Source organism: Neophocaena asiaeorientalis, unplaced genomic scaffold, assembly GCF_003031525.2.
Source record: "Neophocaena asiaeorientalis asiaeorientalis breed wild unplaced genomic scaffold, Neophocaena_asiaeorientalis_V1.1 scaffold280, whole genome shotgun sequence".
In the NCBI taxonomy this organism is placed as follows: domain Eukaryota; kingdom Metazoa; phylum Chordata; class Mammalia; order Artiodactyla; family Phocoenidae; genus Neophocaena; species Neophocaena asiaeorientalis.
In genome coordinates, this window is record NW_020185321.1 from 6388212 (window position 1) to 6414413 (window position 26202).

At 39.0% G+C, this 26202-nt stretch overlaps 1 protein-coding gene across 1 annotated transcript; it reads left to right on the forward strand.

Moving 5' to 3' along the window:
- Positions 1 to 663: 663 nt before the first annotated feature.
- On the forward strand, positions 664 to 21647 carry ZNF875 (zinc finger protein 875). Its single transcript, XM_024733850.1, is given in 5 exon segments — positions 664 to 722; positions 1054 to 1142; positions 9244 to 9370; positions 9804 to 9899; positions 17295 to 21647. Coding segments are annotated over 4 exon segments (1941 nt in total). The 5' UTR covers positions 664 to 722; positions 1054 to 1109; the 3' UTR covers positions 18980 to 21647.
- The last annotated feature ends 4555 nt before the right edge of the window (positions 21648 to 26202 follow it).

The window sequence follows — 26202 nt, forward strand, 5'->3', positions numbered from 1 at the left end:
CGAAAACAGCCTTGGTGTTCCCTGTCTATAGTGGCGCCCCCTCCCAACCTCGAGGACGTAAAGCCGGTGTCGCTTCTATCTGGGCGTCCCAACAGAGCATCACCCCGCTTCCCCACCCTCCAAGTGCTTTACTCTGAGCCGCGCCCACATCGGCCCGCTCTGGTCCAGCCCGTGCCGACCCTGGTTTCAGCTCCGGGAAGGGGACACCAGTGGAGACTTGGGTGGGGAAGCTTAGCTCCTCCGCGCCGCTGCAGGTCAGTGCGCACAGTCTGGTCACCCGCCGCCGCAACACCGGGCTCCAGGACCACATTTCCTAGACTTCTCGGCGGTGTCCGCGACGCTCTCGTGGCCTGCAGATCTCATTGGCCCTCGGCGGAGAAACTGGTGAACCTCGCGGTCTGGGCACCTTAACAACGGGCTCCTAAATTTGGCTGTAAAAGAGGTGCAGATGTGAGAGTCACCCTGCCATGGAGAAGCCCACGCCCTCCTCCTTTCCACCCCAAGACTACACTCTCCAGAGGCCTCTGCGGCCACTTCCGCCCTCTCTTCCGCTCGCCCCTTAGCGTGAGGCGTTGGCGTAACAGGAACACTTCCGGCGGGTGGAGTCCGCCCATTAGGCTGGCTGGTAACGGTGTAGACAACTGTATTCGGGTCTTTCTCACACCTCTGCTCTTGGTTCCCGAGCTTCAGCCTCAGAATCGGTAACGTGCACCCGGCGTTCCGTGAGTGCCCAATAGTCACTGCCTCGTCCACTCAGCACGTCCTCATGCTTGTCCCGGTTTTACTCACGAGGACACAGTCTGCCTTAGGGACAAACCCTTACTCCACTGCTGGAGGATATGGGCTTCACTCTCTGGCCAGAGCTTGGGGCTGAGCTTGAGGGTGCTCTGTCACCCTGGGCCCTTTCTCCAGGAGGCTAGATGGGAATTGGCTTGTGGTGGTGAATTCTGTGACACTCCCAATCCCCAGTAGTGGGGCTCTGGAGCACACCCCGTCTGCACATGGGAGGGGTTTTCTAACTAGGCATGCTCTTTTTTCTCTTCACATCCTCAGATCTGCCTTCTGAGACTTTGCCCTTCATCAGGGAGAGCACTCAGGAGATCAGGAAAATGGCCACGAGGCTCCTGAAAGCCAAAAAAGAGGTGAGAATTCCCGTAAAATTCCATCTTGGCTGTCAAGAGGATGAATCCATTCCCCTTTCTTGCTCTGGAGGCTGCCTTGTTGGTATTGGGCAAAGCACTTTCCTGGTCCTGGAGGAGTGGCTTACATGGAGTTTCCCTCAACATTTCTTTATGCTCCATCCATACTTCAGTCATCCTCGAAGTAGTTAATTGTGAACAACACACATGGAGCAATTTAAATAAAAATACAGGGACATCCAGGCTTAATTGTCCAGTGATAAGGATGAAAGGCAGGGACAGCAGAGTAGACTGTGGCCTGAAGTGGCTAGGGAGGACTTCCAGGAGAAGTAGGGCTGTTTGAACTACCCCTGCGAGTCTGGTACATTGGAGAATTGGTGAAGACATACCAGTGGGAGGGCAGGAAGAATGGTTAGTCTGAGGCTGGGCCACTGGGCACACTGCCCTTAACACAGTGTGGGAAGGTCATATTTTAGGTTGATTTTTAAATAATGCACTGGTGAAGATACAGACTATCTTCACCAGTACATGATATAGTCTAACCTGAATTTTACATTTGAGAGCATTTTCAGCATCTGGCAATGGGGAGATTTCAGCAAAAATTCTGGATTGCTTGCCTCTCAGAAAATAAACTGCACTCTACTTTGGTGTCAGGGAATTTGAGCTGAACAGTGTCTGCATCATTTGGACAGGTCCTGCAGAGTCTATTTGCTGTAGTTTCCATAGTATCCTCCATACTGAGGTTGAAACCATTGAAATCTAACGTTTTGCCTGTCTCTGTAATTTTTATTACCTGCCTGGCCCCAGAAGGATTTTTATTTTCCACCTCTCTGAGTCTGGGTGGCCAGGTCAAGTGCCAGGCTGAGGAGTGTAGACTTTGAGTAAGATGGATTTATTTTTTTTTTTTTTTTTTTTTTTGCGGTACACGGGCGTCTCACTGTTGTGGCCTCTCCCGTTACGGAGCACAGGCTCCGGACGCTCAGGCTCCGCAGCCATGGCTCACGGGCCCAACTGCTCCGCGGCGTGTGGGATCTTCCCGGACCGGGGCACGAACCCGTGTCCCCTGCATCGGCAGGCGGACTCTCAACCACTGCGCCACCAGGGAAGCCAAGTAAGATGGATTTTGAAGGATGTTGAGAAGGGATTTGACATAGGAAATCAGAGCTATAGGCACATAGGAACTTAAGGGGGAACTTTCTAACCCCTGAGAATGGTGACTATGATGAGTTTGACTTAATTGAATGTGACTGATATTTATTGAGCACCAACACAGTTGCCAGGCTTGTTTACTATCATTTTTGATATGCACTACCTTTGTTATTTCAGATCTGCCTTCGTTGTCTTGATTTCTTGTTTTTTCTTAAAATAAATTTATTTATTTTAATTATTTATTTTTGGCTGAGTTGGGTCCTCATTGCTGTGCATGGGCCCTCTCTAGTTGCGGTGAGCGGGGGCTGCTCCTCCCCATGGTACACGGGCCCCTCATCGTGGTGGCTTCTCTTGTTGCGGAGCATGGGCTCTAGAGTGCAGGCTCAGTAGTTGTGGTGTACGGGCTTATTTGCTCGGCGGCACGTGGGATCCTCCCGGACCAGGGATCGAACCCGTGTCCCCTTCATTGACAGGCGGATTCTTAACCACTGCACCACCAGGGAAGCCTTCTTGGTTTATTCTTAATCCTGGTCTCCATGTTAGATATTTACAATTTCCTAGGCATTATCAGAACAACTTTGAGAGTTCTGCATTTCTCATTTGTAAAATATTATATTCATCTGAAAAGTGTTAGTACCAAGAATGCATGGGAAATCTGGGGCATTTCCTAAGGTAACATTGAATCTTTTGTGTGTACTTTCTTCCCCACTTATAATGTTACTAGGGAAGCATTCTGATTTTCTGAGAAAAGCCAGAAATTTGTGTGAGCTGACTTTTCCTGCTCTTAATACTTTAAAAAAGAAAAAAGAAGAAAAAGCATTATGAAAACATGATGAAAGTGCACAAGCATTTGAATTGGTAAGTTGTTTAAGATGAAACCTGTGTGCCTAGAGGAGTACCTGGCACACACGATATGTTTGGTGCATGGAGGAACCACACCTTAAAGAAATTAATTTGAAGGAACTAATAAGTAACAAGGGAGTTTCTGTTTGTTTTGATATGTTATTTGGGGCATGTAATTAACCACATATTTCAGGGGGTTTGACGAGGATTTCCGGGTACTCTAATATGCATGACATCTGAATTACACAAAACAATTTAAGCAAATATACAGTAGGATATTAGCTATCACTGCCTGAGAGGGTAAAGTAGAATTTGTAACAAATGAGTTGGGCTGGCAGGCACATCATGTTACTAATTCTTAGTATTTTCTCCTTGATTCCATTGAACAAATTTGCTGAATGTTTACTGTTTGCAGAACTCTTGATAGACTACATTCAGGGATGTGTAAAGCACAGCCTGCACACTTATGAGTCTTGCATTTTATTTTTAGATTTCTTTATCATTGGGATTTGGTCAATTTTATATACATACACACACACACCCCTACATACATACATTTTGATAGACCTTAATGATAAGTTCGTATTGGATTAAAGCTAGTGACATTATATCTACTCAGACCCATTTTTTAATAGATGAAGGAACAACCAACATTTATCCAACTGAAAGCGATTTCTATAATAGTGCTTTGAGTGAATGATCCAATCCACTAGTTCTCAATTTGGGGGAACATTTAACTTGTTCCCAATATTTAACTGTTGCAAATAATGCTTCTGTGGTCAACTTTGTGCATGAAATTCTTTTATAGATTTGTATTTATTCTCAAAACTAAAATATGACAAGGTGAGTAGAAATAAATATTTTGAAGCAATGAGCACTCACACCAGTTGGAGCTTTGGAACCCTGCTTGTTCTAAAACATGTGATCCTGTCAATTATTTCTTCCTTTTTTGAGATTCCTTTCTTCCATCACCATGTTTCACTTTACACTATGCAGTTTTTTTGTTTTTGTTACACTATGCAGCGTTACATTCCCAGGGTGGACCTACCAGTGCAGATCTTCTTCTCTCACGTGAATGTTCACAGTAATGTCCTGATTTGTCTCCCCATGCTGATATGTTCCTTTGCTACCCATTGCATCTGTAATCCTCACACCCCCCAAACATTACAGTAACATCACTTTTCTGTTCAGAAGTCTTCCTTCAGTGTCTCAACAACAGTGCCTTAGATATTCAGGGCAGTCTTCACTTCAAATGTGTTCTGTTTATGACATCATGTTCTGACTATTCATTCTGAAAATGTGTTTATTGCCAGCACAGTGAAGTAATCTCATATACACCTTTAATTTAGATTAAATTCACTTTTTAGGCACTTGGCTGGGAAAAGAGAGAAAAATAACTATTCAAGTCATTCAAATAAATCTATCCTCTATCACCTAATGACTTCATGCCTGGGAGGCAGTGAGAAATGGGAGGACTGAATCTGTTGCTGTGTGAATCTCTCTTAGGCGTTTGTGACAGCATGAGCATCTTGGCAATCAATTAACCTTGATCTCAAGGTTAATATTACTTGCAAAGTATTTTTCATGTAACGTGACTCCTTTATCAATGTATAGTTTAGCCTTTGCTTCATAACAAACTACCCAAAACTTACTGACACAAAATAATTTAGGGACTTACCTGGTGGTCCAGTGGTTAAGACTCCGTGCTCCCAATGCAGGGGGCCTGGGTTCCATTCCTGGTCAGGGAACTAGATCCCGCATGCTGTAATAAAAGTTCCCGCATATCGCAACTAAAAGATCCCACATGCTGCAATGAAGATCTCACAGGCGGCAACGAAGATCCCGAGTGCTGCGACTAAGACCCGGTATAGCCAAATAACTAAATAAATATTTAAAAAGAAAAACAAAATAATTTATTAGCACACAATTTGATAGGTCAGCATTTTGAGCTGGGCACAGATGGATGTTTTGCAGGTTTCACTTGTGCTCTTGTTGCTGCAGTCAGCTGGTGGTTTGACTGGGGCTGGGTGACTATCCATGCATGACAGTTACCAAGCTGGTTGTCTCAGGTGTGTTGGTTTTTCTTGGTTCTTCTCCATGTAGGCTTGGGTTTGTTCTAGAGTCTCTGCTTAGGCTTGATCAAACGATGGTCTTGGGTTTCCCTGCACAGCAAGAGAGAGGACAACCCCAATGGACAAGAACGTTTTAAGCCTCAGCTCGTGTTATGTTTGCTAATGTCCCTTTGATCAAAGCAAGGCACATAGCCAAGTGCAGAGTTGTGGAAGGGACTAACACAAGGGTGTAGATATAGGGAGATGTTATACAGTGGGGTTCATTACTGTAACTACCCTCTGGTCCCAGTGATCCATGTCCTTCCCTTGTGTAAGATAAACTCACCTCCTCCCAGGATCCCCAGAAGTTTCATCCTCAAAGTCCAGTATCATATGCATATCAGTCTGGATGTGGCTAAGGCTTCTTCAGTGAAACTTTTTGAGTCAGAGATGTATACTAAAAAGACAATTTATTTGTTTCCCTCTACCCCCAACTACCCACTTAGCACACAGTGGTGAGATATGGACAGGAAAACTGCAATATACACTCCCATTCAAAAAGGGAAGGAGTTGGAGGCACATAGGAGGCCTCTTCATTTTGAACTGTCTACATCCCTTTTAGTAAAGCTGATATGACTTCTTTGGAGGATATATATATATTTTTTTTAATTTATTTTTTTAATTTATATATTTTTGGCTGCGTTGGGTCTTCGTTGCTGTGCGTGGACTTTCCCTAGTTGTGGCGAGCAGAGGCTGCTCTTTTTTGCAGTGCGAGGGCTTCTCATTGCAGTGTCTTCTCTTGTTGCAGAGTATGGGCTCTAGGCACGTGGTCTTCAGTAGTTGTGGGGCACAGGCTCAGTAGTTGTGGCTCGTGGGCTCTAGAGCGCACCCTCAGTGGCTTTCGGGCTTAGTTGCTCCGTGGCATGTGGGATCTTCCCAGACCAGGGCTCGAACCCATGTCTCCTGCATTGGCAGGCAGAGTCTTAACCACTGTGCCACCAGGAAAGCCCTGATATAACTTCTTTAAAAACTCTTTGGGTTTCCCATGTATCAGATTATATTACTCTATTAAACAAAAAGCTACAATCACATTTCCTTTCCAGATAGGCCTCTAATCTTTGGGCAGGGTGTCAGTGCTATGGGACAATACCTGCAAGAATCTCAGAAGCCCTTTTGTCTACGAGGTATCACCTTAACAATTTCAGAGGTCATAACATTTGGGTCTTTTAGCCAAACTCTTGATCTTTACCCTGAGGCCATTTCTTATTTTGAGACTCTTGTTGGCTGGAGAGACTGGAGATGTAAAACAGTTTTATTTTCCAATCCAGCAAGTCCTGGCTTGTCTATATTTCCTCTAACTTATGCTTTCGAACTGCTTAGTTGTTTCTTTAACTCTTCTCTTTCTATACATTATCATGTATAGAAGCTAGGTAGAAGCATCCAACTGAAGCTTTTAACAGGCTTTCAGGAGATCTGTTTAGTCAGATGTGAAAATTCATTAGGTATTTTTTCTTTATTCTAAATTAGTCCCCCAGACTGCTAGCTATGTTGCTACTCAGTGGGAGAGCTTTGAAATGGATCATCCAGTTAGTGTTTACCATACCCTCCCTACATGCATGGGTCTCAGACAAAGAAACCATGAATCTTTCTAGAGCTGCAGGAATACCAGTTGTATTAAACTTGTTGAAATGATGTAGGTTGGTCTGTAACGTAGCTCCTTTGTCAGAGATTTTCAAGGTATGTGTGTGTGTGTTTATTCTGAGGAGGGTCTATAAGATCAGATCACTACAGGGACTGGGCAGGAACTTGAATGAGTGAATAGTCTTTTTCTCTCTAACATTTAATTATGAACAGCTTCAAACATAAAGAAAAAAATACAAAGACTTGTACATTGACATTCACATACCCACCACCTAGATTCAATAATGAGTATTTTGCAACATGTGCTTTACCACCTGTCTATTCACATGTGTAGTCCTCTACCATCATTTCAAGGGTAGTATTCAAATATTGCCTTAAATGCACAATAGAGGACAGAGTTTTATATTCCTTTGACCTTTCAGACTTTCTGTAGGCTGCTACAACCTGCCTGCTCTCTTTCCCAACTAGCCACTTTTCACTCTTTATTCCCTCCCATCTCACATGCCTTGTCTGGAGTACCTAGCCTTCCTCGCTCCTTCATCCTTTGAATCCTGCCTAGCCTTTAAGACCAAGATCATACTGCCCTCTCATGAAACCATTTCTGATCTCTGTATCCTACAGTGACCTCTCCCTCTCCAGATTCCTCTGACCCAGTGATTTGCAACCATGACTATACACAGGAGCCCTTAAAAGTATAAAAGCCTTATCCCTGAAGAGTCTGATTTTATTGATTTGTGGTGGGACCCAAGAATCCGTAATTTAAAACACCACACAGAGGGCTTCCCTGGTGGTGGTTGAGAGTCCGCCTGCCGATGCGGGGGATGCGGGTTCGTGCCCCGGTCCGGGAAGATCCCACATGCCGCGGATCGGCTGTGCCCGTGAGCCATGGCCGCTAAGCTTGCGCGTCCGGAGCCTGTGTTCCGCGACAGGAGAGGCCACAACAGTGAGAGGCCCGCGTACCACAAAAAAGAAAAAACACCACACAGAGAATTCCCTGGCAGTCCAGTGGTTAGGACTTGGCATTTTCACTGCTGAGGGCGTGGGTTCAGCCCCTGGTTGGGGAACTAAGATCCTGCAAGCTGCGCGGCACGGACAAAAACAAAACAAAAACCCAAAAAACAAACAAAAAAACCCCTCACCACACACTTACTGTGTGGAGCAGTCAGTTGTCTGAGTCCTTACATTTATCAACTCATGTGATCCTCAGCACAACCTGGGAGATAAACACTGTTATTCTTAGTTCAGAGAAGAAGAAACTGAGGTGCTGAGAGGTTAACTAGTTTGCCTAAGGGTACACTAGGTGGGGACAGATAGGTTCCAAATCCAGGCAGAGTGTTTTGAATCCAGGCTCTTCACCACCATCCACTTCCATTCCTCAGGCCTGAGCAGTGCAAGTGGCAGTGTGAGGGAGGGGAAGGAGTGAGCCCTGCCTGAAGTATACATAGTGATGGGTTATTCATCCCCTGCCCCAGAGGCTGAGCTGCTTCATGTAGAACATAAATGCTTAGACCAAGTAGTCTCTGAAATTCTTCAAACTCAGCAAGAGAATTATTCTTTTAATGTAGTGTGTATGATGTCTTCCTCCTCTTCCTGCTTAGACTTAAAGCTCCCAATGTGAAAGAACTTTTGCTTTTATCCCCCATAGCCGTGAGCCTAGCATGCTGACAGTGGTAGGTGCACAATGATGCTGGCTGGATAGAGATGGGAGAGTAATGGTCTTTGAACTATTGGCAGAAGGTCATGTATGGGAAGAGAAAAATTCTTTTTTTCATTGGCTGTAAATTAGACACAAGACATATTCACAAGAGAAAAACAATCGGAAATTTATTAACATGTGCATCATGCATACACATGGGAGTACTCAGTGATGGGTAACTCAAAAGGGGTGGTTAGAACTTGAACTTATATAGCATCTTAACAAAATAGCAATAACTTTAGAGAAGTGACAAAACAAAGGAAAAGGACTTTGAGTTTCTAGGCAGCAAATTGTGGGAAGGTTAATAATATATGGGGGAACTAATGGAAGATAAGGGCTAGTTAGTAAAGGTTTGCTATGTAGATTTCTCTGGTGCCTATCCCTGGGCTGATAAGGGTCTAGAGTTGTATCTGGTGATTAATTTCTGTCCTCCTGGTAGAGAGGGGAAGGGGGATACCTTTGCAAATTTATGTTCTGATTTTAGGCAAATGGGAGAGGGCAGAGAGCTTTTCTTGTGTCTGCTTATTAATTGCCTTCAGCTCAAAATAATCCTTATGCCAAAGTGGCATATTTTAGAGTGGTATATTCTGTTACCCTTTATTCATCATCCATAGTAAGGTCTAGAAATCTTCTCTACCTCCTCAGGGATGCCTTTTGATCTCTCATCCTGAGGTGTGGACAAGGCAGACTCCTGGATGAGCAGAGGTGTGTTTTGTGTTAAAAGGCATTCATGGCGTTCGGGGATGTGGCTGTGGACTTCACCCAGGAGGAATGGAGGTTGTTGAGCCCTGCTCAGAGGACCTTGCACAGGGAGGTGATGCTGGAGACTTATAACCACTTGGTCTCACTAGGTAAGAATGGCTTCCCATAGCACTTAAAGTCTGGCTCACAGTATTTTCTATATGTCACAAAGAAAGGCTACTCACAAAGCAGCTTTGTCTTAGGGTTGGGCTTCAAAACAAAAATTTACCTTTTTCCTCAGGTGGATCTGGATTCAGTAGAGTTGAAAGCAGGTAGATTTATTCATATTGTGTATGCCACTCTGCATTTTTTTTTCTTACTCTATCTTGCCCCAAACCCAGGAGATTTTCATTCACCGTGTTAATATGCTGTTTTTCTGATTGGAGTCACCTTTTCTTACTCAACCCTTCTACTGCAGGGAGTTCACTATTCATAGGTCCTCTGTATCACCCTCTGGGTTTCCCTCCATTTTGTCTCTGAGTTCTGGAATGGCCCCTTGAGCTCATAACCAAGAGTCTCCTTTTTTTCTTTCCTTATGAGCAGAAATTCCATTTTGCAAACCAAAACTCATTTCTCAGCTGGAGCGAGGGGAAGAGCCCTGGATAGAGGAGAGGCAACGTCCGCTGAGTCTCTGTCCAGGTGAGTGTGACACAGGGTAGTTGGAACCGTCTGCAGCATGGCAGGTAGGGAAGGATGAGGCATCTCTCAGGTACTGGGAGGAAGCTCTTTTCCAGGCCCCTAGGTCCCTGGTAAGGCTGCCTGGCATGACCTCTTTTCCAGAATATCATCTTCAGTTAAGGGAGGGACTTTCCTGGTTTCTTTGTCGCTTCCCTCCACCAGGAAGCCTCTCTTCCTCGCACTTCGCATTGTTTTCTGCAGAGGATACTAGTGACCAGTTCAGTCTGCTGCCATTTTCAGAAGTGGGCTTCATCCTATTTATTTTTGACTTGATATTTGGAAATTACTTCAAAAGTACAGAAAATTTGCAAAAATAAAAATAGTACAAAGCACATTCTTATGTCCTCTACACATACACATGTATGTATGAACATATATGGCATATATATTTTTATAAAATGGCATCATAAAATCACCTACTAATATTTCACCCAGTTTGCTTTATCATTGGCTTGTGTGTCTCTTGTGTGCATGCTCTCCCTTCTGCCTCCACCATACGTATGTGTATGTATTTATGTATATGTTTATGTATATATATTTGTGTGTACATATATATGTAGGTTCGTATGTGGATGTATGTTAAAAGATTTTCTAAGAATGGTGATATTCTCATATAACCACAGTACAGTTATCAACTTCAGTAAACTTAACTTCAACACAGTAATTTTATCTAATACCTATCACCTACCTCTCATAATCATCAGTAGACACAGTAATATTTTTTCCTCTCCAGAACATGACCCAGTAGTGCATTTACGTGGCATATCTATTTAGTCTCTCTTAATATAGACCATTTCAATAACCTCTCTTTAGGAGTATACAGTTCCACAGCTCCTTTTTTAATAGCTTCATTGAGTAATAACTTAAATACCATAATCTACTTATTGTAAGTGTACAGTTCAATTATTTTGAGTAAACATTCCATCACTCTAAAAAGTTACCTTGTGCCCATTTGCATCTATTTCTCCTCCCATTTGAGCTCCAGGAAACCAGTGATATGCTGTCTCTATAGATTTGCTGTTTCTGGACATTTTATATAAATGGTATCATAAAATATATATTTGTCTTTGTATCTGACTTCAATACATAATGTTTGAGGTTCAGCATAATGTTTTTGAGGTTCATCCATGTTGCAGCATGTACTGGTAATTCATTCCTTTTTATTGCCATATAATATTCCACTGTATTGATATACCACATTTTGTCTAGCTATTCACAGGTTGATGTGAATTGGATTGTCCACTTTTTGGTTATTGTGAATAGTGCTGCTAGGAATAGTCATGTACCAGTCTTGATGTGGACATATGTTTTCACTTCTCTTGGGTAGATAACTAAGACTAGAATTTCTGGATTGTATGGTATGTTTATGTTTAACCTTTTAAGAAACTGCATAATTATTTTCCCAAGTGGCTGTACATTTCTATTAGCATTTATGTTTTACATTTCTATTATGTTTATATTTTCTATTTTTGCATTTTCTAGTAGCAGTGTTTTAGAGTGTCAGTTTCTCTACATCCTTGCTAGCACTTGGAATTGTCTCTAATTTTGATTACAGACATTCTAGTGGGTGTGTAGTGGTATTGCATTGTGGTTTAATTTGCATTTCCCTAATGACTGATAATGTTAATCTTTTCATGTGCTTATTAACCATTTGCATATCTTCTTTGGTGAAATAGCTACTCAGTTCTTTTGCCCATTTTTAAGTTGGATTGTTTGTCTTCTTTTTGAGTTGTAAGAATTTTTCATAAATTCAAGACACAAGTCCTATATCACATACAGGATTTACAATTATTTTCAACTATGGAATGAAGTTTCAGAAAAAAGACAAGTCTGTGGATTGTCTTTTCATTCTCTTAATGGTGTCTTTTCAAGCATAAATGTTTTAAATTTTGATGATGTTCAATTTAACAATTTTCTAATGGATTGTGCTTTTTGTGGTGTAACTATGAAGTTTGCTTAACTCGAGGCCACATAGATTTTCTTCTTTGGTTTCTTCTAGAAGTTTTATATTTTTAGCTTTTACACTTAAGCCTGTGATCCATTTTTAGTTAATTTTTATGTGTCATGTGTGGTGAAAGTCTAAATTCATTTTCTTGCATATGAATATTCAATTGTCCTGGCAGTATTTGTTAAAAATAGTATGCTTGACATAGAGAATGGACTTGAGGACACGGGGAGGGGGAAGGGTAAGCTGGGATGAAGTGAGAGAGTAGCATGGACATATATACACTACCAAATGTAAAATAGATAGCTAGTGGGAAGCGGCCACATAGCACAGGGAATCACCTCAGTGCTTTGTGACCATCTGGAGGGGTGGGATAGGGAGGGAAGGAGGGAGACGCAAGAGGGAGGAGATGTGGGGATGTGTGTATATGTGTGGCTGATTCACTTTGTTATAGAGCAGAAACTAACACACCATTGTGGGACAGTTGTGCTCCAATGAGGGTGTTAAGAAAAAAAAAAATAGTATGCTTTCCCTCATTCAGTTGCCGTGGCTCCTTTGTCGAAATCAGTTGACTGTAAATGATTCATTTCTGGACTCCTAATTTTGTTCCATCGATCTCTGTGTTTCTTCATATGACAATAGCACACTATCTTCATTACTGGGGTCTTATATTAAGTTTTGAGGTTGAGGAGTGTAAATACTCTAACTTTTTCAAAATTATTTTGGCTATTCTGTGTTTTTTGAATTGGCACATAAATTTGGGGGTCAGATTGTCAATTTCTACAAAACAAAACAAGACTTACTCTCGTTTTGATAGGGTTTGCATTGAATTTATCAATCAATGTAGGGAGAATCACTGTTTTAATAATATTGAGTCTTCTAATTTATGGTTGTCTATTTAGGACTTTAATTTTTCTCAGCAATGTTTTAAAATGTTCACCTTACATGTCTTGTAATACTTGTGTCAAATTTATTCCTCGATATTTTATTATTATCTATGTTATTGTGAATGGTATTGTTTTCTTAATTTCATTTGTGGAATGTTCATTGCTAGTATGTAGAAATACAATTGATTTTTGTATTTTGAGCTTTTATCATATTACCTTATTAAATACAATGATTACTTATTGTCTCTTTATTGAGGATTCCTTGGAATTTTGTACGTCCTGGCTCCTATAATCTGTGAACAAAAAAAGAGAGGTTTACTTCTTCCTTTCCAATTTAGATGTCTTTAACTTCTCCTCTTCCTTGTTCTGCTACTCCCCTCCTTTAGCCTTTTGGCTAGAACTTCCAGTGCAGTGTAGAATGGAGTTGTTGATAACAGACATTCTTGTCTGGTTTCTGAACTTAGAGGAAAATATTCAGTCTTTTATCATTAAATATGATGTTAGCTGTAAGTTTTATATAGATGCCCTTTATCAGGTTGAGGAAGTTCCATTCAATTCCTAGTTTGTGGAGTATTTTTTAAGAATGGGTATTGGATTTTGTTAGATGTTTCTGCATCTGTTGAGATGTTCATGTAGTTTTTGTCTTTATTTTGTTAGTGTGGTGTATTTCATTAATTGATTTGCAGATGTTAAATGAGCTTTGCATTCCTGGAATAAATCCTACTTTATTATAATGTATAATTCTTTTTGACTTGCTGCTGGATTTAGTTTTCTAATATTTTGTTAAGGATTTTTTTACCTCTGTTCATGAAGGGTATTTATCTGTATTTTACTTTCTTTTTGATATCTTTGTTTGTTCTGGTATCAGAATAATAACTACATATAATGAGTGGTGAAATTTTCTCTCCTCTATTTTCTGTAAGAACTTGTGAAGAATTTCTTCTTTAAGTATTGGTTAGAATCCCCCAGTGAAGACACTTGAACAAGGGCTTGTCTTTGTGTGAAGACTTTTAATTACTAATTCAATCTTGTTACTTATTAAAGGTCTATTCAGATACTCTAGTTTTTATTGAGTTAGTTTTGGTAGTTTGTGTTTTTCTAGAATTTTTCTGTTTTGCCTTTGTTGTCCAGTTGTTGGCATAAAGTTGTTTATACTACTTTTAATCCTTCTAATTTCTGTGAGGTCAGTAATGATGTTCCCTCTTTCTTTCTTGATTTGGTAATTTCTGTCTTCTCTATTTTTTCTTGTTCATTCTAGCTAAAGATTGTTCAATTTTGTTGATCTCTTCAAAAATCAACTTTTAATTTCATTGATTTTCTCTACTCATTCTGGTTTTCTACTTGATTAATTTTTTATAAATGTATTATTTCTTTCCTTCTGCTTATTTATTAATTTGCTCTTTTTGTAATTTCTTAAGATAGAAGCTTAGACAGTTGATTTGAAACCATTCTTCTTCCTTAATGCAGGCATTTAAACCTATAAATCTCTCTCTAATCACTTCTTTAGCTACATTCCATAAATTTTTTTCATCCCATAAATTTTATTATGCTGGGTTTTGTTTTCATTCTGTTCAAAATATGTTTCAATTTCTCTTCTGATTTCTTCTCTGTCCCTTTGTTACTTAGAGGTATCTTGTTTAATTTCTACATATTTGTGGATTTTCCATCTTTCTTTCATTTGTTGATTTCTAATTTCACTCCTTTGTGGTAGAAAAACATGCTTTATATAGCTTTAATGGTTATTTGTTTTTTGGCCTAGCAGATGATCTGTTCTGAAGAATGGTCTATGTGCACTTAAAAAGAATATGCATTCTGCAGTCATTGGATAGAATGTTCCATACATATCAGTTTGGTCAAGTTGGTTTATTAAGTTTTCTGTATCCCTGGAGATTTTCTGTCTAGTTGTTTCTATTATTGAGAATAGAATAGTGAAATTTCCAATTATTGTTGAATTATCTAATTCTTCTTTTAGTTCTGTAAGTTTTTGTCTCATGTATTTTGGGGCTCTGTTTTTAGTTGTGGATACCTTTATAATTGTTTTACTTTTCTGATTTATTGCCCTTTTGTCTTTATGAAATAGCTCTCTTTTTGTCTAGCAATAATCCTTGTCTTGAAATCTATTTTGTCTACTATTAATATAGTAGCCATTCCATTTCCCTTGTGATTATGTGATTACTGTTTGCATGGTATATCTTTTTTCATCCTTTTAACTTTTAACCTACTTGTGTTTTTGGATCCAGAATGTGTCCCTTGTAAATAGCACATTGTTTGATATTGCTTTTTTAATCTAGTGGGATAATCTCTGCCTTTGGTTTGGAGTGTTCAGTTTGTTCATATTTAATATAATTATTGATATGGTTTAAATCTGCCATTTTGCTATTTATTTTTAATATGTCTCATGTCTTTATTTCTCTAGCCTCTTTTATGGCATATTGTTGGATTTTTTTATTTAAGTGTACTATTTTCATATCACTCTTGATTTTAAATTTGTTTTGGAGTTATTTCTTAATGCTGCTCTAGGAAATAAAATATGCACCTTAATTTATCACAGTCTACCTCTAATTAATACTAACTTAGTTCCAGTAAAATATGTATACATATATTATAAAGCCAACAATATTGTGTTATATTTATTGCCTTTTAAATAGTTTTTTATATTTTAGAGAAATTTAGAGGAAAATATACATATGTTACCTTTTATATTTACCCACATATTTGCCAGTTTCAGTGGCCTTCATTTCTTTCTTTTCTTTTCTTTTCTTTTGATCCTGCTGCGTGGCATGCGGGATCTTAGTTCCCTGACCAGGGATCAATCCTGCGCCCCCCCGACAGTGGAAGCACGGAGTCTTAACCACTGCACTGCCAGGGACGTCCCTCAGTGGCCCTCATTTCTTCTTGTGGATTTGAGTTAGTGTCTCGTGTCAGTTCTTTTCAACCTGAAGGACTTACTGAGTATTTCTTATAAGGCATGTTTGCTATCAACAGATACTCTGAGTACTTGTTAATCTGAGAATATCTTTATATTGATTTCTCTCTTTTTTGGCTGCATGATGTGGCTTGTGGGATTGTGAGATTTTAGTTCCCTGACCGGGGATTGAACCTGGGCCCTCAGCAGTGAGAGCTTGGAGTCCTAATCACTGGACCTCCAGGGAATTCCCTCAATTTCACTTTTTTTTTTTGTTTGTTTGTTTTTGCGGTATGCGGGCCTCTCACTGTTGTGGCCTCTCCCGTTGCGGAGCACAGGCGCCGGACGCGCAGGCTCAGTGGCCATGGCTCACGGGCCCAACCGCTCCGCGGCATGTGGGATCTTCCCGGACCGGGGCACGAACCCGTGTCCCCTGCATCGGCAGGCGGACTCTCAACCACCGCACCACCAGGGAAACCCTCAATTTCACTTTTGAAGCATAGTTTTGTGAGAATAGAATTCTTCATAGATAGAAGTCTTTTCTCTTTTATTCCAGCACCTTAAATACATTATTCCACTGCCTTCTGGTCTCCATTGTCTCTGATGAGAAGTTAGCACTAGTCATGTGGTTTTTCCCCTTGTACATACATGTGGAGTCATTTTTCCTTTGCTGTTTTCAAGATTTCCTTTTTGTCTTTTTTTTTCTGATAGTCAACATTTTGGCTATGATGTGTCTAGCTAGGATCTCTTTGTGTTTATTTTGGGGTTTGTTGAGCTTCTTGGATCTGTAGATTGTTTTTCATCTAATTTGGAAGATTTTGGTTTTTTTTTTAATTTGGAACTTTTTAAGCCATAATTTCTTCAGATTTTTTTCCTGCTCTTTTCTCTCTGTCTTCTCCTTCCTGAGTTACCATTACACATAGGTTTGGTTTACCTGATGGTGTCTTACAGGTTTCTGGGCTCTTTGTTTTTCTTCAGTCTTTCTTTAACTCTGTTCTTCTGTTTTAGGTAATTTCTATTGATTTATCTTCAGGTTCACTTGTTCTGTTACAAAGTCAAATATGTTGTGGTATCTCTCTAGTAACTTCGTAATTTTAGTTATTTTACTTTTTAATTTCACAATTTCCTTTTGTTTCTTATTAATAGTTCTTATTCTTTGTTGAGATTCTCCATTTTAAGTTGTTATCATACTTACCTTTAATTTTTCACACATTGTTTTCTTTAGTTCTTTGAATATATTCATAGTATCTGCTTTGAAGTCTTTTTTTTTTCCCTGTATCAGCATCTGGGCCCACTCATCAACAGTTTCTATTGGCTGCATTTTTTTCCCTAGGTGTGTGTCACTCTTTCCTGTTTCTTTGAAAACTGGATAATTTAGATATTATATTGTAGCCATACAATAAACAGGTTGCAGGCTGGATTTGGCCCACTGAGCAGGTTTACTGTTTCCTACAATAAAAATGTAAAGCATAAAATGTGAAATAAAAAATAGATTTTGGGAAGTATGGCTGAATGGGAGACAGCTTGTGATGTGAACATATGAATGACCAGTAGGCAAAGCAAAATGGCCTAGGCAGCCCTACCTATGACTGCTTTGACTAAAAACATTCTTTATTCAGCAGGATCAAAGCTAGAAATTCAACCTTGTCCCTCCCGTCCTCTGGCATTCTCTAGTCAGCAAGCCCTCAGCCAACATGTGTGGCTCAGTCATCTCCCTCAGTTTTTCTCAAGTTTATGTGCAGGAAATCATCTCCATTCAGGGAAACAATATTCAGAAGATCAGAAACAGCAGCAGGAGCAAGTCTTTGATCAAACCTGCTCAAGCAACAAAGCAGAAATTCAAGAGAGAGAAGAAGATTCCAAGCTTTTGTTTGGGAGAGTAAGTAAAAGCAGCACTTCAAAGGCATTCTCCAGAACCCTGGAAGAACAGCCAGTAAGGTCCAAGGAAGACAACACAGTGGTGGGCATAGTGCCCAGCCCTGCCCAGAGGACAAACCTTGAGGAAACAGACAAAATATTACATGGTTTAGAAGTCTCAGGATTTGGAGCAATCAAATATGGAGAGTTTGGGCTAGGCTTTATCAAGGAGTCAAACCAGCTCAGCCTCCAGAAGACACACACAGGGGAGACCCCTTACATGTACACTGAGTGGGGAGAAAGCTTTAGCAGTATGTCAGTCCTCATCAAAAACCAGAGGACACACTCTGGGGAAAAGCCTTTTGTGTGCAGGGAATGTGGACGAGGCTTTACTTGGAAGTCAAACCTCATCACACACCAGAGGACACACTCAGGGGAGAAACCGTATGTGTGCAAGGAGTGTGGACGAGGCTTTACTTGGAAATCAAACCTCTTCACACATCAGAGGACACACTCAGGGGTCAAGCCTTATGTGTGCAAGGAATGTGGGCAGAGCTTTAGCCTGAAGTCAAACCTCATCACACACCAGAGGGCACACTCTGGGGAGAAGCCTTACATTTGCAAGGAATGTGGACATGGCTTTCGCCAGCATTCACACCTCATCAGACATAAGAGGACACATTCAGGAGAGAAGCCTTATGTTTGCAGGGAGTGTGAGCAAGGCTTTAGCCAGAAGTCACACCTCATTAGACACTTAAGGACACACACAGGAGAGAAACCTTATGTGTGCACAGAATGTGGGCGTCACTTTAGCTGGAAATCAAACCTCAAGACACACCAGAGGATACACTCAGGGGTTAAACCTTATGTGTGCCTGGAATGTGGGCAGTGCTTTAGCCTGAAGTCAAGCCTCAACAAACACCAGAGGTCACACACAGGGGAGAAGCCATTTGTATGCAGGGAGTGTGGGAGAGCCTTTACCCGGAAATCAACCCTCATCACACACCAGAGGACACACTCAGGAGAGAAGCCATTTGTATGCACAGAGTGTGGGTGAGGCTTTAATGGTAAGTCAACCCTCATCTCACACCAGAGGACACATTCAGGGGAAAAGCCTTTCATATGCAGGGAGTGTGGTAGAAAGTTTAGCCAGAAGCCAAACCTGTTTAGGCACAAGAGGGCACATTCAGGGAGTATATCCTTTGTGTGCAAGGAGTGTGGACAAGGCTTTTGTGATAAGTTAACTCTCATTACACACCAGAGGGCACACTCGGGGGGGAAGCCTCATGTATGCAGGGAGTGTGGGCAAGGCTTTAGCCAGCAGTCGCACCTTATTAGACATCAGAGGATCCATTCAGGAGAGAAGCCTTATATTTGTAGGAAGTGTGGGCGAGGCTTTACTCGGAAATCAAACCTCATCAGACATCAGAGGACACACTCAGGATAGAAACCTTGTGTGGACAAGTAGTGAAACCTTTAGCCAATAGTCACACTGCATGAGACACCAGAAGTCCCACCCGGGGCTGTAGCTTTAGTAATAAGTCAGCCATTGCCAGACACTAAAGTAGAAACATCTTATGTGTGATGGGAGTGTTCACGAGACTAATGGTAAGGGTCAACGTCTCCAATCCACCTGAAGGAGAATTGCTGGCCCATTTTCAGGGGCTCTGGCTTTCCCTAGTGGGGATGGTAGGTTGTGGAAGGTCTCTCAGGTAACTTGATGGAGAGAGTACTTATTAAGTAGGTTGAAATTAGAGAATTGATACTATTCCAATATCATTTCCCAAGTATACTTGAACACTCCTTCCACAGTAACCTGGATGTTACAAAAACAGCAATTCTAGAGTCCATCTCTTGATGTCTGTCTTACCTTCTGAGAACAAGAGACAGAAACCATGGCTGATTTAATCTTGGTTCCACAGAGCATGACCCAGCAGAGTCAGCTTCAGGGAGAGTTTGGAAAATGGTCAACTCATGGGGACAGAGATAGTGCTTGGGTAGAAGGTTTTATTATACAAAAGGCTGACAGGTAAGAAAGATTGTAGGTATCCTAGCTCTGAGTTTGGGAAGAGGTGTCCATTTTTGGAAATATCGTATCTTTGCTTGCTTCCTGGGGCTGTCTCTGGTTTTCAGGTTGAATCCATACTGAAAATGTTTTTATTGACTAGTGTTTTTAGACTAGAAATATACTATGTAGTGTTATGAAGAAAATATATACACATATACACACATATACAGAAATACAAAATGAAATTACTTTCTATTCTTCTTTGAGTTACCATACAGCATCCCATTAGTAATTATTTGGTTTAAATTTTCCCAACCATTGTAAAATATACTGCTTTTTTGGTTGAGAATACTCTTTTTGAAAATGGCAGTATCCCACAAATTCATTTAGAGTCGTGCCCCAAGGCCCAGTTTTTTTTCCATGAAACTTGACTAAATGTGAATTTTCTTTGGAAAATAAGTTTTCTAACAACAGGCAGGAAAATGTAGAAATTGTATAATAACTTATCTTTTTATCTCTGTACAGGTATTTAGAATAAATTTGAAAACATAAGAGAAAGTGTATGAGTATTTAGAAAGTGGTGATGCAGGATGTAAAGTACAATACTCAGTGGTTGGGTCATTGGCTTTCAGTTAGGGAAAAAATAAACATAGGTCCCAAAGTTTCGCTATCCAAAGGAGTTAGAGTTAGGGAATCACTATCTCAAATAATATGAGGTGTAAGAGTCATAATTTTTGTTCAAAATCTAAGTTTGAGTGGAGTGAGCAGAACCTGGTGAAAAATTATGAAATACTATCTTAAATGGAGCAGCTGGCATGGGCTGCCCTTCTTAGCCCTCCCCACGGTAAATCCTGGCCTCATGCTCTTACATTTTCTCAGCAGAAAAATACCTTTTGAGTTTTCATCTCTTTAAGTCTTAGAACTTAATTACTCTTTTCCATAAAATCATGTCACCAAAACAAAGATTCCAAAATTACACATGTACCTTTCACCAGTTTTTTAGCTTTCGGAAGGAATATTTCAGTTTTCAGTGTAATTGCCTCATAAAAATAAAAGATTTTGCCTTAAATTATTTAAAACTCTCAACAGGAAAAAATAGAGCACTGCTGGTATATGAAGATTTAAATAGATTCAAAGAGATTTAAACTCTGGGAAACATTTCTATGGAGCAGCAACCAAACAGAAAGATCTGGAAATGTTCTGAGAAATAGGTAGAAAGAAGTCCCATCCTTTGACCCTGCCCAAGCCCACCTCTACTAATTCTTAAACCCACATCAGGCCTTCTGCTTAGAACCTCTCAGAAGAGACAGAATTAGGACAGGTAACCTGAGTTGTCTGCCTGGGCCTAGCATTAAAATCTGTGTGCAAATTTGGAAACTGATTAGGAGGCAAACACCACGTGGTATTCAGATATGTGAATCCTCTCAGTCTTGGAGGGTTTTTTTGGTTTTGTCTTTCAGTCTGTGTCTGGACTATCTGTCCACTATTGCCCCATATTTCATAACCTGAGGTGACAGCTCTAGATGTTTAAAACAGACAGAAAATGTGCCCCAGAGCAACCACTGCCCATCCTACCAATCCTATGGTAAGTAGTAGACTATACTGCAGAAAATTTTGAAGAAAAGATGATGAACAGTATGAAACAATGAATATTGCTTCAAATCCGTTAAGCCTGTTATGGTCACCATTGAGATGTTCCATTTTAAAAGGAGTAGCAGTAAATTTTAATGTAATTGTTTCATTTAATTCTAATTTATTATAATGGATCAGTGGTTCCCTAAGTATGGTCAGAGGATGTTTGGGGGCCCTTTCAAGTGATCTGCATGGTCAAAACAAATTTCATTATAACACTAAGACATTACTTGCTTTTTTCTGTTGTGCTGAAATTTGCATTGATGGTGCAGAAACAATCATGGATAAAACCGCTGGGCTTCTAGCATGAATCAAGGCAGTGTCACCAAACTGTACTACTAGTATTATTGTATTTTTTACCACCCCCTACTGTGGTAAAAAAAATTGCAAGTTCCACTTAAGAATGTTCTTCATAAAAAAGGAAAAATTAATTTTGTTAAATCTTGACCTTTGGGTACAACATTTTAAAATTATACTGTTAGGGCTTCCCTGGTGGTGCAGTGGTTGAGAGTCCACCTGCCGATGCAGGGGACACGGGTTCGTGTCCTGGTCGGGGAAGATCCCACATGCCGCAGAGCGGCTGGGCCCGTGAGCCATGGCCAATGAGCCTGCGCATCTGGAGCCTGTGCTCCGCAACGGGAGAGGCCACAACTGTGAGAGGCCTGTGTACCGCAAAAAAATAAAATAAAAAAAAATAATAAAATTATACTGTTAATTTTGAGATAACTGTAGATTCACACAGGGTTGCAGGAAATTATATAGGGAGATCCCATGTACTCTTTACTCACTTTACTTCAATGGTAATGTCTTACAAAATGATACTATAATATCACAACCACGATACTAAAATTGATATGTACACATATTTTAAAAACTATACGTGATGAAAAGAGAAATACACATAAAGTCCTTCATGTATGAAGTTGTTTCAAGGAAGTGCACTTCAATGATTGATTTGCAAGCTGAACCAGCTACCTTTTTATGGACACCAATTTTATTTGAAAGATTAGCTGACGAATTTTGAATAAGGTGACTCAGACTTGGATATTTGGTAGACATTTGTAAAATAAATGAAGTGATTTTTTAAAACAGTAAAGAAAACTGACAGTAATTTTGTTAATTTGACTTTCAAGCAAAAAAATTAGAATATTGAAAAACAAGTTATCTGCCACCAAGAACTTGACAGTTTCCCAATACTTACTCCTTTATGATGAGATTGGTGATGATTTTAATGAATGTGATTTTATAATACCATATAATGAAATATGTTGATGGAAGATCTGCCTAATTCACTGAACCAATATTTTCCAATTAGTACATAATGCTGCAAAATCATCTGTGGGTATATTAAAGTATAAGACAGACAAATGGATTTCAAGAGATAAAAGCCAGATTCCACATTATAAGTAACCTTTAAGAAATTACTACTTGTTGATTTTTGGTGTATTATCAAAGGATAATGTTGACAATTATCTGAAAAGGTCTATTAAAACACTCCTCCATTTTCTAACTCTATATCTGTGTCAGGCCAGATTTTATTTATGTCAACAGGTTAAGTGCAGGAGCACATATAAAATACCAGCTATATTCTATTAAACTGGACATTAAGGAGATTTGCAAAAATATAAAACAATGCCACTCTTCTCACTTTTTTTTTTATGGTGGAAAATGTTCACACCCAAGTGAAAGTGAAACACTTTACTTTTCCCCTTTGTGTGTTGTTTCTAGATGTTTATGGTCTGTAACCCACACTGAAAATACTACACACACAAACACACACACATCAGAAAAAAAGTTACATGTTATAATACCTAACATACTGTTAACATCTGTGCTTCATATAATTTAAACTAGGCATAGAAGAAACAAATGCAAAGAAAATACTTAACACCTACTGACAGATATAAACCTACAATCTGATGTATGCTGATCTATCTAGACAGAACACAAACTTGGGGCATATTCACTTCTAGAACTAAATGATATAATTAATCTCCTTCTTGCTTTTGGCTATGTCTCTTTCTGATTATACTTGGCAATTATTTTTTTCTATTTTTTAAATCAAAGAAGCAGCTTTATGCTTTTAATCATTTCTCCAGTGTGTCTTTTATATTTTGTTAATTTCTGTTACTGTTTACTAATCTCAAGCTAATTTCTTTTTATTGTATTGATTTTTCAAGCTTATTTAATCATAATTTGGTTTATTTATCTTTTTACTGTTCTGAAATTCATTTCATTTCTAAGTGGCATATAATTTTCATTTTTATTTTCTCTTTTAGACAAGAATTACTGTTTCAAAGAGTGCTTACAAATGGCTAGATGGACATATTCATTTTTACCATATCCTAGTATTTAGCTTTTTATTTTGTAGCATTGTAATCAGTGTATTTTGTGATTTCTTCCATTTTAACTCATAAAGTTCAGTTTTGACTGTGATCAAGCTCTGTATCGTAAAGCAAGTATTTAATGTGTGAGTGTGTGTATATCTATTTTAGTAATATGCTAAAATTAATACAAACGGTTATAAAATTTGATATTTTTGTAGGTATTTTATTCTCCTGTTGTTTTATGTTAATGATCTGTATTTTTATTTATTAATTTATATTATATGTTTAACACATGTAAAATTAAATCTGTGATATAAATGTAGGTATAAATATTATTAATAGAACAAATACCATTGTGTTCACCCCAGCAGAAGAAATAAGCCTTAATTATTTAAAAAAACTTAGTACTTCCATTTCTGTAAGTGATATAATAAATTTATGATCGTGTTAGGAAGCATTTCTTCATGTACGTCAATCAAATTTTGCTTAACATATTTCAAAGCTGTTTTATTTAGACCTGTAGAAATTAATAACATTTCTTCCTGATGAATTTTTCCCTTTAAAAACCCATTCAGTTCTTCTAATTAGTCTGCTCTCAATATTGTTGCACTTGCCTTTTTTGGTAGTATTTACTTTTCTCAATTCTTTGTTTTCATCTTGATACTCTTATTTTGTGAATAGAGTGTCCTATTCAACATAGTGCTGGAAGCCATAGTCAGAAACAATTAGGTACAGAAGAGAAATAAAAGGCATCTAAATTGGAAAGGAAGAAGTAAAACTACCTCTGTTTGCAAACATCATTCTATACACAGAAAATCTAGGTGAATCCACAAAGAAACTACTAAGCCTAATAAGTTCAGCAAAGCTACAGAATACGAGATGAACACACAAAAATCAGTTGTATTTTACATATATATATAAATGAACAACTTTGCTGTATACGAGAAACTAACACAACATTGTAAACCAACTATACTTTAAAAAGTATTTTCATACACCACCAATGAACCATCAGAAAAGGAAATTGAGAAAAACATCCCATTTACAACAGAATCAAAAAGAATAAAATACCTAAGAATAAATTTAATGAAAGATGTGAAAAGACTTGTACACTGAAAACTATAAAACATAAAAGAAAAAAACCTATAAAACTATATAATTCGAGAAGACCTCAATAAATGTAAACATATGCCATGTCCATGGATTGGAAGACTTAAAACTGGTAAGATGTCAGTACTACCCAAAGAGATCTACATATTCACTTCAATTCCTGTCAAAATTCTGATGGCCTTTTTGACTAAAATAGAAAAGCTAGTCCCCATATTTATGGAATTGAAAGGGGACTGAAGTAGCCAAAACAATACTGGAAAAGAAAAGCAAAGTTGTAGGACTCCCGCTTCCTGATATCAAAGCTAATTACAAAGGTACAGTAATCAAGAGTGCGGTACTGGCATAAACATAAACATATAGACAAACAGAATAGGATTGAGAGCCCCATTAATAAACCTAAACTGCCATGGCCAATAGAATTTTGATAAATGTGCCAAGACCATTTAATGGGGAAAGAACAGTCTGTTACACACATGATGGGACAAATGGATAACCTAATGCAGAAAAATGAAGTTGAACCCCTACCTTAGTCTACATACAAAAATTAATTCAAAATAGATCAACAACTTAAATATAAGAGCTAGGTTGTAAAATTATTAGAAGAAAACAGGAATAAATCTTTATGACCTTCTATTTGGCAGTAGATTCTTGGATTTGACACCAAACATGAGCAAAAAAAAAAAAAAAGATAAATTGGACTTCATAAAAATTAAAACCTTTTTGCATCAGAGGATATTAAGAAAGTGAAAGGACAACCTACAGAATGGTAGAAAATATCTGCAAATCATATACCTGATAAGGATTTAGTATCCAGAGTATACAAAGAATTCTTACAGCTCAGAACAACAACAACAAAACCCCACAATTTAAAAATGGGCAAAGGTCTTGGGAAGACACTTCTCCAAAGAGTATATACCAATGGCCAAAAAGCATTTAAAAACATTCATCATCATTGGTCATTAAGGAAAGGCAAATCAAAACCACAGTAAGATACCGCTTCACACTTATTAGGATAGCTGTAATAAACAAAAGATGTTGGCAAGGATGTGGAAAATTGGGAACCTTCATACATTGTTGGTGGCACAATGTAAAATCATGTGGCTACTATGGAAAACAGTTCGGCAAGTCCTCAAAAATGAAACATATAACTACCCAGCAAATCCATTCCTAGGTACATACCCAAAAGAAAGGAAACAAGTACTGAAAAAATACTTGTTTATGAATATTCATAGGAGCACTATACACAGTAGCCAAAAGGTGGAGAGAGCCCAAATGTCCATCAACAGATGAACAAGTTATAGTAGATACATACAATGGAATATTATTCAGCCACAAAGTGGAGTGAAGTACTGTACTGATACGTGCTACAACTTAAATGAATTTCAAAAACATTTTGCTAAGTGAAAGAAGCCAAAAGAAAAGGTTACATATTGTATGATTCCTTTTATATGAAATATCCAAAATAAGCAAATCCATAGACAGAAAGCAGATTAAAGTCTACCTGGGAATGGGAGAGGGGGAATGGATAGTGATTACTTAGTGGGTATGGGGTATTCTGAGGTGATGAAAAATTTGAAACTAAGACCGTTTCAT